Source organism: Dama dama, chromosome 30, assembly GCF_033118175.1.
Source record: "Dama dama isolate Ldn47 chromosome 30, ASM3311817v1, whole genome shotgun sequence".
Lineage (NCBI taxonomy): Eukaryota > Metazoa > Chordata > Mammalia > Artiodactyla > Cervidae > Dama > Dama dama.
Genome location: NC_083710.1, coordinates 20,652,433 through 20,673,965, shown reverse-complemented (window position 1 = coordinate 20,673,965; position 21,533 = coordinate 20,652,433). Strand labels below are relative to the sequence as shown.

Genomic DNA, 21,533 nt, shown 5'->3' with positions numbered 1-21,533 from the left:
ATGTTGCATGCCCAAAAAGGCAGCCTTGTCTTTTAGAAGATGTCATTAAAATTTGTCAGTCTAACTATTGGATAAAAAAAATTTTTTTAAGCTTTTTATGTAATCATATTTAATTTCCTCAATGGGCAAATACACTAAATCAGTTTGGTTAAAAACAAGCAACAGAAGCAAAAGGTCAGGCAAGTATTTGCTGTAAGTCAGCAAGCAGCAACTATTATTGCTCAATTCATCTAACATTGAGAGAAGGGAGAAAACAGGACACTGGCGAAGCGCCTACTATGTTCCCAGCATAGATTTTTAAATGGCTCCTATTTCCCTCCAGCAAACAACTAGGTGAACTGAAAAGAGTGGGATGGTAGCGGGCAAGGGACTTGAAGTTATCCCCTGGTTTCTAAAAAGCTTCAAAAGACTACAGGAAAACATTTTACCCGAGTTAAGTGGGGCCAGAGTTCAGGTTCACTGAAGCCTGGTCACTGTCCTGCGTCCTCCGGGAGCAGTCTGAGGGAGGGAGTGGGGGAGGGCGGGGGTCGGGGAAAAGGGCTGTTCTTGACCCTTGACCCCTTGACGTGGGAGACGTCTTAGGATAGGCGGCTGCCAGCTAATCTGCTTCAGTCCTGTCTGATTCTTTGAGACCCCATGGACTGTATGCAGCCCGCCAGGCTCCTCTGTCCATGGGATTCTCCAGGCAAGCATACTGGAGTGGGTTGCCACGACCTCCTCCACGGGCTCTTCCTGACCCAGAGACAGAACGCGCGTCTCTTCCATCTCCTGCATTGGCAGGCGGGTTCTTTACCACTAGCGCCCACCAGGCAAGTCCTGGAAAGCGAGAAGCGGCCCATAAGCGCTGTGGGAGGCGGGGAAGTCTGAGGGAAGGGGCGGGGACAGAGGGGGCGGAGCTTTGGGGCGTGGCCAAGGGAGGGCGGGGCCGAGAAGAGACTCTGGAAACTGGACCCCAGAGTGGGGGGGCGCGGAGGGGGCTGGGCCGAGGCGGTGGCGCCCGCGGCCATATTTAGGCCGGGCACTTCCCTTCTGCTGCAGCTGCTCTTCCCGCCGCCACCGGAGGTGAGCCTGGGTTTGGGCAGAGGCCTGGTCGTCCTCGGGCCGCCAGGATCTCGTGTTGCACGGGTGACACTGGGGGTTCCGGTAGGGGCGGACTCTCCTGGGCCCTTGCGGCGGGTCGCGTGGGTGCGATCGCGGAGAACGCGGCCTCTGGGCTTGGCCGAGGGAGGGGCGCTGGCCCCACTCATGGAGGAAGCAGACCCCAGACGTTCGCAGTCCCCACGGGAGGGGGAACCTGCTTCTCTGCACGCAGTTCAAGCTCTTGGGAAGTTCGATCGTGTTGTAAAATGCGCTGTCAGAGTTGTCTCGGGGCGTGGCGGTCATCTCTGATGGGCTGGTCAGGGGGACGACATTTGCACGGACCTTGGAGGGCATTGGAGGTTGCAGAAATAATAGTGTGCGTAATCATAGCCAGCAGCATTTTAAGTGCATGAATTAACAACCCTGTCGTACTGGTCCTATTAATATCCCCATTTTATAGACGGGGAAATGAGGCACAGAAAGTCTGCCCCCAGTCACTACCGCTACCAGGGTACTACCGGGAAGTAGTACCTAGTGAAGCCAGAATTTGAACCTGGAGCGTCTGGCTCCACAACCTACTCTAAAGTCACTGTACCATGGCCCCCAGTAGAAACATCCAGACTGTACTAGAATGATTGAGTTTGACTAAATTAAAGAAACAAGCCCAGAAAAATAGTGTGGGACCATTGAAGATAATTTAAGTTAAGGTGTCTGGAGTTCATGAATGCTCTTTTTTCCCCCAGGGTGCATTAAAAGTTCAGATGTGGGCAAGCCACGTGAATTTTTATGAAGGAAAAGAGATTATGATTAGTACACAGTTAATAATATGACCAAAGTAGATATGGCGTTCATCCTGATCTTTTTGTCAGTTCATAGTTTGAATTTTGTGAACTTTTAATGGAATCAAGCTTGAAAAAAATCGTATAATTAATGCCAGTGTGTTCCATTTCAGTGACTTACTGGTTTTCAACTACTGGCCTGATGGTTGGGTGGGATTAACTCTCTACACCTGTAGCAGGATCCTGGCTGTGGGCCAGCATTTGTCATCTGCTAGTTAATAAGAGCAAGCTAACCATGTTTTCAAATGGCCAGACTAACACTATATAACTGAACACTATTGAACTATGCACTTAAAAATGGTTAAGAAAGAAAACTTTATGTTTTTTATCACAATTTTTAAAATAAAATTAAAAATAAATTTAAATGATCAGTAATTCCAAGTAGACCATATTAGACCTGACTGTGACTTGTGCAGGGCTCCACTGAGCCTTAAGGTAAATGGATTAAAGTCCTAGGCCTCTACCAGGATTGGTTTTAGTGAGACATACAAGAAGAAAACAAAGTAGGAAGCTAAGTTTTAATTTCTTGTGTATAATTAGGATGGTGGTAATGGAAATTCAAAGAGGGGATAACTTTAAGACATTACAGACAGAGTTGGGCAAGATAGCCATAAATGAAAAGCGAGCAGAAAGAGGAATAGAAAAACGTGGTTTGAAGGTAGGAGATTGAACTTAACTTCAGATGAGTTGAGTTTTGCTAGCCAGAGGCATATCAGGTGAGAAGGGTTCAACAGGAAATTTAAATTCTGACACCAGTGTTGGAAGATGAATGAGTGGAGAAAGGCAGATTTATATTCTTTCACACAAAAAATGTAGTTGAAACTTAGGGGATGGGAGTTAAGGAAAGAGTATAAACAAAAAAGGAAAGGGAGATGGGAGAAGAAAGAATGGAAGAGAATTCAGATCCTGTAGGTTCATTGAGGAAAGGGATTTTTACGAAGTGCTGGTGAGCAGTGCCATAATTGGGTGATGTTGGGGAGACCTGTGCAGGTCATTAAGAGCCAGTGGGGTGGGGACACATTGCAGCCAGAGAAATGGATCAAAGTCCATGAGAGAATGGGAACGGAAATCCAGGTAGAGATATGTAGGAAACTTTTGAGGCTCATGAGAAGAAGGAAAGAATGGGCAAAATACAAAGAATACAGATTTCTGGAGATAGATAACATTTAGCCCCAATGAGTAAAGGGAACAAAAGTAAGATCTGACAGTTTGGCCTTTTGGAGGAGTAGTGATGCTTTGTGAATAAAGACAACTTTCTCTTTAATAGTTTTTACCTAATTGGCGTTCCACGTGTTGATACCATGCAGTGAGAGAACCTTTGTTCTCTGAAGATTATTGAGGTACATTTCATTGACTTTATAGGAAAACTGGCACTGTGGGTTTTTTGGGGTTTTTTTCTTTTTCTTTTTTTTTGGTTTTTGTTTTGGGGTTTCAAAGAGGGGTGTTTTTATTATTCTATTGCACTCTGTAATTTCATTTCTCCCCCAAGATCTCTTCTTAGAACTGAAATGAAACATCTGTCCGACAAATGACCCTTGGTGTGCATTGCTGCGTGCATTTCTGTTTGTTCTTGTGTTGCACTCACTCCACCACCATTCCTAAGCCCAGTCAGTTTTCTCACCAGCTCATGTTTTCTAGCCAGTCAGCCCAGTGTCCTTAAGTTCGCATCTCTTCCCTTCTTTATCCAACCTGCATGACAAGTTTGACCTGCAGCTCAGGTGGGTTTAGGCTTCCTCTATTCTTCCTCTGCTTTTCTAGTCTCCACTCCTGTTTTCATCACTCTCAGGAGTTGATCATATCTCATACTTCCAAATTACCGTTTAACACTTTTTCCTGTTTATTTAAAAAGAAAAAAAAAAAATAAAACTTTCTTCATTGGAATCTTATTCCAGAAAAAGTTTTTAACCAAACACGAGGGCTTGTGGCAAAGTAGGTATTAAGGTTACTTAGACTCTGGGCCTAGGTAAAGCGATGATGCTGTTCCATCAGCTGGTCTTCCCATTCTGCCACACCCAGGATGGACGGTCATCTACCTTAGGAAAGGAAGATACCTCTATTGGGAATGTGTAGTGGACTATAAACTTTGTTGTAAAAAGTATGTCCCATTTATACATCATTTGGCCTCTTTTTCAGGATCATCTACCCTTTGCTACGGACCAAAAAGCAAGTAGTAATTGGACAGGTACATTAAATTTTATTTTTGATATATTACTTTCGAACTTGAATACAAAAAAATCTAGTAACTTGGCTTAAAATATGCTGTGTTTAGCATAGGAAATTTTTAGTGAAAAATGTAATCGCCTAATATATATCAAAGTATATCATATCTAGTTCTTAGCTTATGTCTTGATTTTTTTATTGAGCCTTTTTTCTTAATTCATAATTGAAGACAGTTTCTAAAATGGATGGTTGGGAGGGGGAAGAACTTTAAAAGCTTTAAAAAAAAAATTCATTCTACCAATTTAAAAAACAGTATTTTCACTTTTCTTCTTTGCCCAAATGGAAAGTACTTGATTTTGAATTTTAATTAAAAAGAGCATTCAAAGAGTAGAAGAAATAGACCAGTGATGAGTTACTAAAATAGGTGAATAGTAAAGTATAAAAATAATAGAGGTAAAGATTAAGTTAATTTGTAAAACTTTCACATAATTGGTAGCTAGAAGTTTAAAAATGTATTCATTAATTCAACAAATAATTTTTAGATATCTTTCATGTACTAGATATATTCTCAGTGGACCATGTTTTTGGGAAAGCAGATATGGTCCCTGCTAGGGAGTAAAAAATAGGAATTCCTTGCAGAATAATTCCACCAGGTAAATTTTATTCTTTGGTTTCATGTGCATATATTTTAAAAGTGTACTTCTGTCTCTTTTAATTCATTATTTAAGATAGAGTCATGAACAAGAATGGCTGAAGTTAATATTCAGTAACTAATAACATCATTTTTTCTAAAAATTGGCCTTTTGAAGATTAAAAGCATAAACCTTTGAATAGAAGGTAATTCCTCTGTGTGTAATTGTAATACCCTAATGCTATGAAATTAGTCAATCTTTTCTGGAAAAAAAAATTTTTTTAAAGAGTATTTAAGAACCCTCTGGTGAGGCAGGAAAGCAGAGCTGAAGAGGGGCTCTGAGGTCAAATTCTGTGGGTCACACCCCACATTTCAAGCATTGAAGCTCAGTATTTGGATTTATCGAGGAGATTACCTAAAGGTAAGGTTGAAACTAATCTTTTGCAAAGACATTTCCCAAGTAAGCTTTCCAAGATTATTTTTACATGTCTTTTTAGAGTAACTGTAGCACCACAGCTGGATTAGCATACAGTAGAGTATTTCACCCAGTGGACCACCAGGTGGTAATACCTGTTCCTGGGATCTGAGGATATTTTTATTTAATGTGTATGATTTACCGATTTATAATAAGGAGAGAAAGGGAATCCTTCCTTGAGAAATACAGATCAGAATCAGTCTGGTTTTTCTTTGCTCAGCGGGTGCTTAACCATACATAAAAGATGGTGTACCAGTTTTTTGTGGGGGTTCTTTTGGTATTATTATTAAAAATTAATATTGTGTGGTATTTTAACATTTAAGTCTAAAGTCATTCATGAAAACTTTAAGATGTTTTGGAGAGAAAAGAGTTAACCAAACTTCAGAATTTTTTCCTGACAAACTACTTTTAATTCCCTTAGGACAGCCATGTGTTTTACTGGCTGGTTTGTTTTAAAAGGAGAAATGCTGATGTGAAGGTTGTGCAGCACTTTTCTGAAATACTCCGCTAGGATGAGTAATTTGATCTGGTTTAACATATAGGAAAGTGCCTATGCTATAAGTGTTGAATACATGTTCTTTCTTATTATTATCAAAACTATTACTGTTAAATCATTTTCCTCCCCTTTTCTTACCGGCCCATAATCAGTCATACCATTGATTCTCTTGTTACAGTTCACAGCAAACTATTAACAGTGTTCAACCTTCTAAGCTAAAGCAATCAGTTAATAACTTATTTATAGTCTCTTGCTTTCTGAAAGGAATTTGGGGCAGTCCACAGACATACACACCACGAAGCTTGTTAATAAATTAGTAATGACATACCAGAGTACTTACGTTTTCTAAAGTGAATATAACAAGTGTAAGTGTACATAATAAACTTAGTCACTTTCATAATACTATTTATCAGAAAATTAGTATGTGAAAAAAATTCGAGGTGGCAGACAGTCGTATGTTTAGATACTTTATCTGAAAACAGTTCTGTTGCAAATTTTTTAAGAGCTAATTCTCTGGAAATTAATGAGATCCCTCTTCACTAATAGGAGAAGAATGGCGTTGAAACAGGTTTCCAGCAACAAGTGCTTTGGTGGACTGCAGAAAGTTTTTGAACATGACAGGTAACTACAAGGAGGATACAATTTTAGATCTCTCTCTGCTTCCACCTCTTTGAATCTTTAAATAAGCCCGTGAAAGATCACGGTTGCATGAATAACTGTTTACATGGAAAACCTGTGGTTTTTATCAAATTTATCTTACCTAGTTTTGACATTAGTGATAGTAATAAGATATTTACTTGAAAGTTACATATAAATTTCATATTTATATGAAAAGAGAGTTAAGGATGTGGTCCATTTCAGTGTCTGTGAGCAAACATGTAGTTTAAGATCTCTAGATTTGTTATTTCATACATTTCTTTAGAAACAATTTTTCTTTTAAAAAATTTCGTGCTGTATTGAGGGTATTACATTTATTCTTTTAATTCATTCTTCTCCAAAAGACTGTGTACTATGCACAGGATAAGCTCAGGTTGATTAATATGCTAAATTGGCCCTGTTCTTTCTTTAAGGGCTAAGGGCCATACCCTAAAATGTCGACAAGATCACTTATTCTGGACATTAAATCACTTGTTTTACATTTCTTTCTGACCAATGAGGGGCAATTTTATTTTATTTTATTTGATGTCTGTTAAAATTATAGTGTTGAACTGAAGTGCAAAATGAAATTTGCTGTCTATTTACCACCAAAGGCAGAAACTGGAAAATGCCCTGTGCTATATTGGCTGTCTGGTAAGTGTTATGCATTTGAGTTTTGTAAAGGAGTTTTTCTTTTTTTTCCTGGCTTATCTTACTCTTCCATCTTGACTTTTTGGTGTCATTTATAAAAGACTTTAGGAGCCTATAGTCTGCTCTTACTTTATCCTGAGAATAATTTCAAGCCTACTGAATTACATTTGTTTTATTACTTCTTTTTCATGTGTGTGTTGTTATTGTGTAATTGCTAAATCGTGTCAGACTCTTTTGTGACCCCATGGACTGTAGCCCGCCAGGCTCCTCTGTCCGTGGGATCTCTGGGCAAGAATTCTGGAGTGGATTGCCATTTCCTTCTCCAGAGGATCTTCTCGACCTAGGGATAGAACCTGCATCTCCTGCATTGACAGGTTGATTCTTTACCACTGAGCCAACCAGGGAAATCTACTTCTTTTTCAGTTAGACCATATAAGTTAGCAGAAAATATAAAGTTCTAGACTCATTGGCAAAAGCTTAGAAAAGTTATTTAGTTTGTGCCTAACCAAACGTTTCTTAGAGACTTTACCACTCAAATAGAACAATGTTAGGTAAAATTAGGACACCTGTGATATGGTAATTAGAAACCACAGACAAGTAACTTCTTAGAGTGTTCTCTAGAATGTTTTAATTGGACCCGGATCTTCGCTGGCAACAATCTGGAACATCACAGAAGACTTCTTAATCACTGGTGAATATCAAAGACTGTCCAGTGGATTGTGAGAGCTCTTTCAGAAGATACCGGCACTTCATCTTTAGAAGCAAACATTTTAAGAGACCCATAGAAAACCAAATTATGTCATAGAGTTCTATTGTTGTTTCTTTAAAATTGCCTCTTATAACTTTCATTTAATAAATCCTCCCTTATGTATGTTTTCTCAAGGATAAGTCCGAATTACGTCTTTAAAAATGAGAAATATTTAATTTTAAAAGGTAAAAATTAAGTACTTACATAATTTTAACTCAGCATCTCATTTCTTTGACTGGAGAAAGCAAACCAGTTTTTCTGGAAGAGCACTGGGTATTGCCAAAAGCAATAATAAATCCCATATTTGTTTTAGAAACATAGTATTGTATAGCTAAAGATGCTTTAGAAATCATGTAAGCATGACCAGGAAATTATATATTACTCAAAATCACATACAGGAGTGAACATGTTTTCTGATTCCTGGGCCAAAGCTGTATTCATTCTTTTCTCCTATTCTTTTGGAATTTTGTTTCTTGTGAGAGCTATTTCACTCTTATCTCTTGTTAAAAGAATAATAACCCAGGCCAGATGTACCAGGGTATTGTATAATAGGCACTGTAATAATAAGGTCCTAACTTCTTAACTGTAATTGAAATCTATCAAGATGTATCATCTGAGCTTTATGAATATAGAAAATTGTTTATTTGTTTACATCAAATGACAGGACATTTTCTGTAGTGAGATGCTAAAGAAGATATAAACCTTGGCAATTAAGGCTTGATTTTCTGAAAAAAAGGTAAGATTGACCAGCGCACTTGAGAAAAAATGACAGACGAATACTGGAAGGTTTACATCCCAGTTAATTGAAGGAAAACAGTGAGAGAAAGATAGCATCAATTGTTACAAATTAACTGAAATCAAACTATTTTTATTCTGAACTGTATACTTTAAGGGAGTGAATTGTATGGCATCTGAGTTATACCTCAATAAAGTTGTTACCAAAAAAAAAAAAAAAACAAACAGCTTTTCATATAAAATAAGTATAGTTGACCAAATAGCTATTATTAATAGTAACCATCTTCACATGCTTGAGCATAAGTCTACTAGTAGAAGTATCTTCATTTCCCTGAGTCTACTGTTCATGCCCTACTATCTTAATCAGGAAATTTGTGTTCTAACTAACAACGAAAAAGAGAAACTTTTTTTCTCAGATCTCTAAATACATTTCCATTTCCCAAATGCAAGACTCTAAACTGTGTCTCAGACACAGTTTAAGACGCTTTACACATTATTATCACATTTAATCTTCATAGCCACCTTATGAGGTAAAAATAGGCAATATCATCCCCATTATTTTTCAAATAGAAGAACTGAGGCTCAGAATATTGGTTGCTTGCATAGTTAAGTAACTAAGTTAACTTAGTTAAGAAGGAGCTGAATGACATTTAGAACCAGAAACTATTTGAAATCCAAAACTCTTGCAACCTGCACTATTACCCTGTCTCCTTTGAACACATTTACATTAAGGTTACATTTAATTTGCATTTTTATTCAATTTACATTTAATTAAAATTGCTGACCTTTTATCAGTATTTGAGGCAATTCTCCACCATGATCTGGCTCCAGTGTTTATGACAGGTATTCCGAGAAGAACGAACGAGGACCTTGTTCCGTTTCCATGACTAGTGAAAATATATATGTCCTAACAGTTTATTTAACCATAAACTCTAGTAACATTTATCCAATGATACTTGTAACTTTCTATTTTATAATTATTAATTTAACACATCTTTATCGGGCAGCTGTTTCATAACTCTCTGTGCTGGGTGTTGGGGGTTAAATAGAAACTATAAACTATGTTGTATAGTTAATTTATTCTGCTTCGGCAAATCAGTAAGTTTTAGTGTTGCTAATTATCAGGCATATTGGGACATTTAGCATTGGCTACTAGAAAAGGGCTATTGGGTTAAATGGTGTTTAACTTCAAGCTTCTACTGTCAATTCATTCTTGGCCATTCTCACATCATTATATCAATAGTATTAGGCTCCCGTAATAAGAGAATCCCACTCCAGTGTTCTTGCCTGGAGAATCCCAGGGACGGAGGAGCCTGGTGGGCTTCTGTCTATGGGGTCGCACAGAGTTGGACACGACTGAAGCGACTTAGCAGCAGCAGCAGCAGCAATAAGAGAATTGTCGTCTCTTCTATCACATGACTAAAAAAAACACAGAGCTAGAAAAAATGGCAGGAAGAGTTGTAAAAACTCAAACTAAAACTCAGTTAAGGAAGCTATTTGGTGACCATTGTTCTCTTCTTAGTACACTGAGAAATGCAAAGGTGATTAGTCTAAATTTTATTGCTGAGAACTACTTGTATATATATTCTTAGTATTATGATGACCATAATATTATCTCACTGTGAACATTTATGTTTTGATGCAGGAATAGTATTAGCATACTTGATAACACGCCATTGGGGTTGTTATAACATTTGGTTTATGCACCATATTGCCATTCTGCAGTTTGAAAAATTCTGAATTCCCAAACACATCTAGTCCAAAGGATTTCTGTAATTGAAATTTTAGTGGGTGACTTTGAAAAGACAGCTAGGGGATCATTTAACCTAAGACAATTCTTAGATTGATACTGTTACAAATTTTATGAGAAGAGAAACTTTAGTGTCTTTTTCAGCATGGTTTCTTTAAAAAAAACAACAAACCTTTTTAATAGTAAGTGAGCTTATGTTCTTGTGTTGTAAAAAAATTAAAGTTTATAAGCTGCTCACAGTATAGCATGAGATAACCATATTTTCAATCTTTAGGTTTAACTTGCACAGAACAAAATTTTATATCAAAATCTGGTTATCATCAAGCTGCTTCAGAACATGGCCTTGTCGTTGTTGCTCCAGATACCAGCCCTCGTAAGTGTTCTTATTCCAGAGATTCTTTGTAAAAGCATAAATCTTTAAGACTAAGTTACAAGCAGAGTAGCATATACACAATTTATTTTGTATTTTTGCTATTTACTAATCTTTCAGGCAACATCATGACCCTAAAATACTATACTATATATTTTCCTTACTGAATTTTACTAACAGTTTTGCTGTTCCCATTTTATAGGTTGACAGTTTTAAACAGAGACTCAGCAACTCAATTAATCTTTTTCATGTTGGCACTAGTACCAAAATAACTTACAATGCATAGGAAATAATTTTTTTGTTCCTTGGGTAGCCTGTCTTGCATGTAGTAATTATCTTTTCTCATTTATGTTAGTCATGAAACAGTCATGCAGTTAAACAAATATTAGTTTTAATACAAGTGATTATAATATATACATTAGAAAAATGAGAATATCAGGTATTTGAGAATTCAATCCATCAGACAGTTGAAACTTGTTTTGTGACCCTGGGAGGGTCAGGAAATGGAATTTAAATGGAAGCCAAAACTATCTGGAAGTTGAATGACCGGCCTTGGGAGGCAGTGCATTTCCTTTCACAGTCCCTGTGATGCAAAAAGTAAGACATGTCTCACAGGAAATGTAATAACATGTTTAATGCAGAAGAGCATCAAAAATATAAAATGTCTCCAGAATAAACTTTTAAAATAAGGTTTATTTTTAAGTAAAAACCATAAAAAATTCTTAGTGATCATTAGTGGGAAAGTGCCATGTTCCTGGATGAGCAGACCAACTCATACAAAGAGGTCATTTCCATCCAATTACATATCACTATGATTTTATTTGAAATCCTAGTGGTTGACTTTAAACTGCATGCAAGTATATAAAATAAAACCTAATTAATTAAAAAATAATGTAAGAAAATTCCACTGGGGGGATGGATAAATAGGGGAAACAGGATGGAATGATTCCAGAGTATATAAGAAGACATTTTCGCTGTCAGTTCAAGATAGCGAATTGTGCACAAGCATTTGTCCCCATTCCCTTCTGAGATCATAGTAGTACAGAGAAGCAAAGAAGTGTTGGTAGTGAGGAGGGTCATCAGAGAAGAACTCTCAACACATTTACAAAAGATAAAAAGAAGGTCGAAACCCTTTGAGAGGTAAAACAGAGTGAGGATATGTTTAGGACATTTAGGAGCTTCTAACATCAACAGAGAAAGCCAGTGAATACCCAGCCTGGAGGACCACGTCCTCCCTTTCCTGCCTCCTTGTCTAGAACTAGTCACAGGACCGCACTCGAGGGCGAGGAAGTATGTGCCCCAAAAGGCCAGAGAGCTCACAATGTCCAGCGAACAGCTCTGATACAAATGAATATTCAGGCTCATTTTAAAGTGTATTATTAAACGTGGGCCATTACTAACAGAGTAGATGGAACCATGAGACTTTTCTTTAATTAGGTGGCTGCAATATTAAAGGAGAAGAGGACAGCTGGGACTTTGGCACGGGTGCTGGCTTTTATGTCGATGCTACTGAAGATCTTTGGAAAACAAACTATAGAATGTACTCTTATGTAACGAAGGAGGTAATTTAATTTACATTGTAATTATTAATTGATGACTGTGAATGTTTGATTTTTGGACACAAGATCCTTCTAGTCTTTTAAACTAAGGTATTGTATTGTTGAATCTATTTGGTATATGTGATGTGATCTGGTCAGTCACTCAGTCATACCCGACTCTCTGCGGCCCGTGGACGGTGGCCCACCAGGCTTCTTAGTCCGTGGAATTTTCCAGGCAAAAATACGGGAGTAGGTTGCCATTTCCTACTCCAGGGGATCTTCCCAACCCAGGGATTGAACCCACATCTCTGGCATCACCTGCATTGGCCACTAGTGCCACCTGGGAAGCCTATTTATTATATATTTACTAATTATCTTTGTAAAGATTCCAAAGTTTACTAGTACTATACTCCTATTTTCTACAATTTAAATTCACTAAGTACAATTTTAAAGAATTTAATAATTATGTTGATACCTGTTTACACTGACCAGGTTATACAAAGCAAATAGTATATGAAAACACTTTGCATTTCTCTGGCTGTTGGTTCATTCAGGCATATTTCACAGGGATTAACCATAATCAGAAAGGATCAGTGGTAAAGCATTGCTTCTATTAATATTTGTGTACAGTTTATGCACTTTTCTAAATTTTATATGATTTTAACTGTTAATGTCCACATCATAAAAATTCAGAAATAATAGTATAAAATTTTAATTATGCATAATTCTGTCACCCCAGACAACTATATTTTGGTATATTCCAGACTTTGTTTTATGACTACTTTTCATATAATTGTGAAACATTTTTATTTTGTTCTTTTTTAGTTACATAAAACAAATATTTTAGAATATTCTGATCTAAATTTAACAATTTAGATCTAATTTTAGCAATCGGATAGTATTCCGTCATATGCAGTGATTTACTTTTTTCTAATGGAGCTATTTATATGTTTACATATGTTTTTTACCATCATATGTATTAGAGCGTTGATTATCTTTGTGTATAATTTTTTTACCCATAAGAACTTTTCCCTTAGAAAAGATTCCAGGAAGTGAAATTATTGGATCAAAGTTTAGAACATTTTGAAGTTTCTTCTGCCTTATTGTCTTAAATTTGCTTTCTAAGGATGATGTATCATATATTCTCCAGTGATATATTAATAATCATTGTCTATCCTGCATTTTTAAAAAATCTTTATGGTGTAAACCATTGTAAGACTGTGATTTGGAAGTATTGATTTTTTTAATACAACTTGGAAAGAGTCTAAACTTACTTCTCTCATATCTTCTGTCCCACCATTAAATTCTCTCTAGCTTCCCCAACTCGTAAATGACAATTTTCCAGTGGACCCCCAAAGGATGTCTGTTTTTGGCCACTCTATGGGAGGCCATGGAGCTCTGATCTGTGCTTTGAAGAATCCTGGAAAATACAAAGTAAGATTACCTAAGCTTCTAGTGACAGATATTTCTCTTGAATAATATAGTATTAGGAACTTACAGAGATTGAAATTAGATACTATTGTTTTAGTATTGGGACTAAACTTTTCTAGTGTTGGAAATTTCAAGAGATTGTGGGGAAAGACTATTAAATTGACCATACAATATATGCTACAGACTCAAAAGAATAGGCCTTGTATCCCAGTGTTTTCTCATTGGTCTACTAGAGGTATTATCAAGAAATTTTCATTGCTTCTATTCAAACTATAGTTTTCTAGGCTCTTTTTTCCTAAAAGTTAGTCTTGACTAATGTTATTGTGGCAGTATGTTATCATTTATTTATATTTTTACCAAGAGTATTCTCACATAAAGTTTACTTTGATTTTCCATTGTTTTAACTGGAAAAACTGAGTAGAAATTCATCATAAACTTTCATTTGTGCCTTATTTAATGAAAATGTAATATACTGCTTTGTTGCTTTAGCAATTATATTTTATTAGCTCTTTGAACAGAACATACAAAGGATGATGGATCTTGGAGAGGCATATAACCTAAGCTCATAATATAGCAGAAGAAAAATCATTCACAGGGATTTTCATGGCAAGTCAGTTTTTAAGCAAGTTGCAAATATCTGTGCATAGTCAACTTACAAAAATATAACTTGTTTGTAAATTTTATTTTATTTTTGTTCTGTAAGTCTGTGTCAGCATTTGCACCACTTTGCAACCCAGTGCTCTGTCGTTGGGGCAAAAAAGCCTTCACCGGATATTTGGGAACAGATCAAAGTAAATGGGAGGTAGGTGCTGGATGGCTCTCTTAATACTCATTATAAGTTTTCAAATTTGTTGAAAAGCTGCACTCCAGACATTATATTCCTAACTTATTCAAGTAAGGCTCCAGGGTCTCCTGCATTGCAAGCAGATTCTTTACCATCTGAGCCACCAGGGAAGCCCAAACATCCAGAGCTAAAAATAATTAACAAAAGTGAATACATATAACAATAACCACACCCATGAAGGATCTTTTTTAAATTGTGTTGAATTGTGGCAGATATTCTGAGGCTACATCTTTTTTCTGCTAATGACTCATTTATGTTTATTTTCTAAATTAACATCACGAAAAATACCCCCTATTACTAAATTTGGACTTACCTCTTATTAACTGTGTGCCTGATTGTTGGTAAGAACCAGGAGGCCCGGGTTTTTTTTTTGTATCTGTTTCGAAATCTAGTGTCTCTCGGGTTTAGATTTTTAATTCTAGGCTTAACAGCCTTTAAATGTAGATACTGTGTGTGTAATGTACATTTATGAGTCTGTTTCCAACAGCGAGATTGCTTTTTCAAGCATAGGAACAGATGCTTCTGGATGAAAATAAAACAGGCCCTTTTTTCCAAGACTGTGCAGAAATAGGCTATTTGAAAACTCCTACCAAGAATTTGAATATTTTGCAAATGAGCTGATCACCATGTGATTGTTAGCAAGTAGCAGATACTTGAGTGGGGGGAAAAAACCTTTTTTGTTTCATTGCTGTTTATTCAAAATCATTTACACATGGACCCCTATTTTACTTAAGTTTGGTCTTTGAAATTCTAAGAGAATTGGAAGGTTAATCTCTTAGTCACTACATTAAAGTTTTGTTTTGCTTAGGCCTAGGTTTTGATTATATTGGAAGAATGCCAAAAATTGTTACTATTAGTTACTTGGAGAACAGTGCATTGACAATGCTTGTGCATCAGTATTTTGAGTTTTCACCATATGCAGAGTTTGTGTGGAGTTTTGAAATCTTCTGTCAAGAAGATGATGATCCTTTCCTGTCCACAGGGGCCTTATGGTCTAATAGAAGATTTGAGTGAAAGACCAACTGCCTGAGGGAAATAGGGGAGAGGTAGCCTGTAAAGGAATGCGTATCGTTTTTCTCCAAGTGGCAGGAGATTTTACTGTCTTAATTATGCTGTGTTTAGGCCAGCATTTAATTTACTCTTGGAATAAGACTATGCAGAATTATGAAATCATAGAACTTTAAACTAATTGGACTTTATATGTCTCCTTTCACTCTCCTTTTAAGACTAAAGAAAGCAAGTCTGAAAATGCATGATACTTTAGAAGGGAAAATCTTTTGTTTGTCTTGATCAATGCATAAAAGTTGTGGTTAGTGAATATACATGAGTGATCAACATTTAAAGATGGATGGTAAAAAAAAAATTGTAACTAGCGGCAGCTCCTCAGATACTAAATTTGAGTTGTTAACATGATTCAGATTATTCAAGTCTTCCTGAAAGTTTCTGGAGATGGTAGATATTTGGTGGTTTACAACAGATAGCGAAAGAGAGATTTATGTCTGGAATTAGTCAATAAGCAGAAACAAAAATAGACTGCTTATTTGAAATAATTAGAAGAAATAGTCAATTTGTGAAAGAGTTTACAAAGAAAAAGAATCAGGGTTTTTGGAGTTGAGAGGTGATTAACAACCTTGATGATTTAGAAGAAAAAAGATTACACAATGAAGAATACTTGAGATATAAAATGCTTGCTGTTGGTCTAGGACTGCTTGAAAGTAAGGAAGAAGCTGTAATGAGAATAGAATTCTGAAGACCTTATAAATAAAAACCAGACAAGCCAACTTAATCAGCCTTAGAGCTTGAATGACTTTAAATTTCTATTCGGTTCTAGTATAGGATATTCTGAAGAATATCTTTCTGGCACTTGTGAATTTATTTTTCATTATTTCTCCTCTTTTTATAGGCTTATGATGCTACCTGTCTTGTGAAGTCCTATCCAGGTTCTCAGCTGGATATACTAATTGATCAAGGGAAAGAGGACGAGTTCCTTTCTGATGGACAGTTACTTCCTGATAACTTCATAGCTGCCTGTACAGAAAAGAAAATCCCTGTTGTTTTCAGATTACAAGAGGCAAGTACCAGGAAACCTTACCTTGTTCTAAACTCACTCTTAAAAAAATAAGATTCCATAGTCCTTTCTTAATTTTATTTTAGAATTTGAAAAGGTACCTCTAGTAAGATATTTTCTAATTACAATAAGACAAAGTGAAAACCTCCCTATTAAATTAATGATATCTAAGAACAGATTACAAAAAAATAGGAAAGCTTTTGGCAGTGAAAAGTATTTACAATTTTCTGTCCTACTGTAAAATCAGTAAATAGCTCAAAGTTTGGTGCTTAGATGGTACTTAATCATCAGTGTTATCGGATATCTTTCTTTACACATGCAGCTATTATCGCAGTCAAATAAGAAGACAAGCTTACACCTTAATTACTCTTCACTTTAAGTACACATCTTAGCCTCGGAAGCTGTGTATTATTTGTCTGACACACACATATGCACTATATATTGAGTTAGATACTAACCAATCTGTTGTGCTGCTTGCTCGTTGTTTAAGAATGATTACTGAATTTCAGTTGGTTTGTAGATTTTCCTTTTTCCTTGGCTAAAATACTTTTGACTATACTCTACTCACCTAACTCTATGCTAATATAGTTGTAATTAAAGAAATTCTGCCTTTATTTTTTAATAATTACATAATCATACACTTCAGAACATAATATAAACAAAATTTTTCTTTCAAGATGAAAAATGAACCCTGAAAATTATACATGGCCAGGCTTTTTAAAAACATTTTTATTCATGTTTATGGGTAATATGCCATATGGGTAATATGTTTATGGGTAATATTCCAGACACACTGATCTAAAACTTAGGATGATAAGTGTCATCTAGATCAATGTGCCAAGTCGCTCAGTCGTGTCCGACTCTTTGAGACCCCACAGCCTGTAGCCACCAGGCTCCTCTGTCCATGGGATTTTCCAGGCAAGAGTACTAGAATGGGTTGCCATTTCCTTCTCCAGGGGATCTTCCCGACCCAGGGATCGAACCTGGGTCTCCAGCATTGCAGACAGACGCTTTACCGTCTGAGCCACAATGTGTAAGCTTCCAAACTGTTTTCACAGCATTAACTCATTTTATCCTTATATGACCAGATGAGAGACCATGCCTATCCTGACCACCTGTTTGGGTTTTTTTTTTTTTTCCAGCTTTTTTTGTATTGTGGTAAAATACCACAATACCACATAAAATTTACTACCTTAACTATTTTTAAGTGTCCATTTCAGTGATGTTAAATACATTCAGAATGCTGTGCAGCTTTCACCATCATTCCTCTCCACAGTTCTTTTCATCCTGTAACACTGAAACTCTGTTCCCATTAAACACTAACTCCCCATTTCTCCCTGCCCCCATCCCTTAGCAGCCACCATTTTACTTCCTGTCTCTCTGACTGCTCTGAGGATTTCCCATAAGTGGGCTCATATAGTATTTGTCTTTTCGTGACTAGCTGATTTCACTAGCATAGTCCTCTTAAGGTTCATCCATGTTGTATCATGTGCCAGAATTTTCTTCCTTTTTAACAATGAATATTTCATCCTATGCATATACCAGATTTTGCTTATTCGGTCATCTGTCAATGAACCACGTTGGTTGCTTCCAAGTCTTAGCTATTGTGAATAGTGTTGCTATAAACATGGATGTGTAAATGTTTCCTGAAGATTCTGCTTTTAGTTATTTTGGTTATTATACCCAGAAGTGGAATTGTTGGATCATGTGGTAATTCTGTTTTTAATTTTTTGAGGAACCTTCATACTATATTCCATAGCAGCTATACGACTTTACATTCCCATCAGCAGTGCACAAGGGTTCTAATTTCTCCACATGCTCCCCAACATTCCTTTTTTCTGTCTTGTGACTAGCCATCATTTAAAAATAGAATTTTTTTATTAATAGATTAATTTGAACATTTATCATCAGAATTACATATTTTAGATCAATGATCAACCTTGAGAAATTTGATTATAAAGATAACAGTGTGTTTAATTGTATTAACTCTAGCTATAAGTGATATAACAAAATGTGTTTTTTTCCAAATGACTTTAACTTCTTGGCAATAGTGGTATTGGTTGCCTCTTCTGCATCCCTTGAGTTTATGCCAGGAAATTTTGTTGTTACCACTAACAGCAAAGTTTCAGCCTTCCTACAAAGACTGAAAAATTTCTAGAGTTTGTTATAAAAGCAGCAGGGTTAGAACACTGATGAAATTCTTGAGGGGCAAAAATAAGTCAATTTATTTATTTCTAAAATGCCTATATCCCAAGCAACTGAAAAATGTAGTTGTCTATGCTTAATGAAGAGTCAAGACAGAGCATTGCTTTTCCTTTTTTATTTAAAGATGAGAAAGGATTGAAATCATCAGTCACAATTTTTAGCTCAGGCCCAGTTTTCTGTTCACTTTCCTTCTAGCATGGGCAGTTTGAGTGAACTGCCCAGTCTGGAGCAGATTAGGTTTAGGTTTGTTTTAGCTGAATGTGCAGCACAATGGACATACCTCGGCAGTGGCTCCAGAGAGGCAACTTTTCAGATTTTCAAGCCAACTTCGGTTGACTTCAGACTACCTCAGGTCTGAGGGACTTGTCTGCTTTATCGTTAGGGTTTCCCAGGTGGCTCAGTGGTAAAGAATCTGCCTTCCGATGCAAGTAGACGCAAAAGACACTGGTTCGATCCCTGGGTCAGGAAGATCCCCTGGAGTAGGAAATGGCGACCCGCTCCAGTATTCTTGCCTGGAAAGCCTCACTGACAGAGGAGCGCGGGGGGCTCAGTCTGTGGGGTCGCAAAGAGTCGGACACGAATGAGCATACACACATACCTATTTTCGGTCAGGTCCATTATTTTATCTGAAAACTGGCAGGTACTACTTGGCACTATGCTTCACAGGTTTTGTGGCCTAAAAATCATGGGCACATTTGACCTCTTAACAAGTTAAGAATTACATGGGTGCCGAATGCTTGTCTCCTACTTTTTTTATAAAAGAAACTGTCCTTCAGCTCTAAATTTAACTAATTAACTAGGACTGGTCTAATCACTGAGTGATGTGAAACCAAGTAATTCCAAGGCTCAGCCTTAATTTTGACAACATTCCTGTCAGATTCACTTCTACAGTTTGACCACTGAAAATAGAAAACAGATTGCTTTTAAGTTTCTTTGATGATTTTAAAGTAGAGCTCTTTATTAACTGGTGTACCCAAGATACGCTTTGCATACTGCTGGAAGTTAGAGATTGAGAACGTTTACTGATTCATCAAAACCTTAGGGATTTTGCCTTGTTCCCTGAAATGCAGGTGATATTTTTTATTAGGTCCAGTTTTATTTCTTCAGTGCTTAGAAAAATTCCTTTTTCTTCCAGTCAGACCATTCGCTTGATCAGGTTAAACTTTCTTAGACTCTTATCTTTCCTGGTTTATTCTATTTTATATTTTAATTGCCTCTGGCAGGGTAAGGGCTGTCCTAAAAGTTACCTGGGTTTTATTTAAATATTTTATTTAAATATCCTTAAGTTCTTCCCATCCTATTTTTAATTTCTTTCTCCCTTGAAAGGTACTTACTTTGTACTCAGAGGACACCTTCAGGAAGGGTTGCTTCTCCATCTGCCATTGATCACCTGTCTCTGATTTTATATGACCAGATAGAAATCTGTTTCAACTCAATTACATTTTCTCTCTGCTGCATGGTAGTTTTTAAAAGTTTACTGACTTTTTACCCAATTTGGTTTATTGCTGAGAGATGTCAGCGTTGAATTATTCCTTTTTCCTCAGCTTTTACTGCACAAGAGGTCACATTTTTAATATGATTTATGATGGCCTTGTTTAACTTCCCAGGATAGGGCATTTGGCTGTTCACATGTTCTTTTTCTGTATTGTTTATGTGTGCTTATTTTGTATCTTAACATCTTCTTATCAGTGGTAGTGTGTTTCCTTTGGGATTTGAAACGTCTTGCCTGTGTTCCTAAGCTCTCTAAATTCTGAGTCTTTTTTGTCCGTGTTGACATGACCACATGTTTACTCTGTGCATTTAATTAGTGTGTTATTTCTTTTCTTTGCATATATTAATGGCAGTATCTAGAAACTAGGCTATGCAGAATGTTTCTTTTTTTTTCTTTTTACATTTTTGCTGTTCTTTTTTCAGTGAAAATATTGAAGTAAAAGGGTAATAAGCTTTACTTTGATTAGAAACTGTTCACATATGGTGATAGTAATTATTTATAAGCAAATTAAGTGACATGCAAGATATATTTAATGTCCCTTTATTCACTTCTGAATGTTAGATAAACATCATCTCTCTGTTTTGTCTTCTAGGGTTATGATCATAGCTACTACTTTATTGCAACCTTTATTGCTGATCACATCAGACATCATGCAAAATACCTGAATGCATAAAAAACTTCAGATAAGAGAACCTCTTCAGCATTATAAAAATGTAATAAACAGAATTGCAAGGAAATGAGATTTTAAAACTTTGGATTTCATAATGCTAAAAATGCTTCATTCTGTAGTTGAATCACCCTCTGAATAAATATATCACACCTGCTTCTGATTTTAAAAGTTACTTTACCAGTGTTCACTTGGGAAGTATTTGATACTTAACAGCTTTTTCAAGATCATTTGGAAATGATTCAGAGGCATGGACTGTCTTTTTTCCTATTGTTTCCTATCTAGTGTCTAACAACTGCTTGGCTTCTAGTGGTCACTGAATTGAATAACTATTTGTTAGTTGGTGAATACAGAAATAGACTCAGAAAGATTAAATGAATTTCCCATCATTACACAGTTATTTGTGGGAGAGCTAAGATTAGAAGTCAAATTTCCAGAACCCAGTCAATGATATTTCTTATCTGTTGAGTCAAATGGATTTGTGGACATTTTTTGGACCTCTCTCAAGAGACAAGAATTAAATACTAGATTAGATCTGAAATTAGATAAGGAAGCTTGTTTCATATGTTACTGTGAAAGATATTTTCCTTTAATTACATGCAGAAATGTAGCTTGATAAACTCAGCCAAGAAAAGTAATTATTCTCTTTGTGAGTACCAGAGTATGTTCCTTTGAGAACTTAATGGACACACTTTTGAAACATGATAGGTGAATTCT

General features: G+C 36.4%; 1 protein-coding gene across 2 annotated transcripts; it reads left to right on the top strand.

Annotated features, from left to right (window-relative positions):
• The first annotated feature begins 940 nt into the window (after positions 1–940).
• ESD (esterase D) lies at positions 941–20,975 on the top strand. Of its 2 annotated transcripts, XM_061133819.1 has the most exons (11): positions 989–1,062; positions 3,187–3,259; positions 4,053–4,101; positions 6,228–6,302; positions 6,883–6,971; positions 10,476–10,574; positions 12,009–12,133; positions 13,424–13,543; positions 14,244–14,342; positions 16,288–16,455; positions 20,742–20,975. In XM_061133819.1, the coding sequence occupies exons 4-11, from the start codon at positions 6,235–6,237 to the stop codon at positions 20,820–20,822; spliced, it is 849 nt and encodes a 282-aa protein (XP_060989802.1). In that variant the 5' UTR covers positions 989–1,062; positions 3,187–3,259; positions 4,053–4,101; positions 6,228–6,234; the 3' UTR covers positions 20,823–20,975. The 2 variants fall into 2 exon arrangements, with proteins under 2 accessions (XP_060989801.1, XP_060989802.1); XM_061133818.1 differs by lacking the exon at positions 3,187–3,259 and having other exon boundaries at positions 941–1,062.
• Positions 20,976–21,533: the final 558 nt, after the last annotated feature.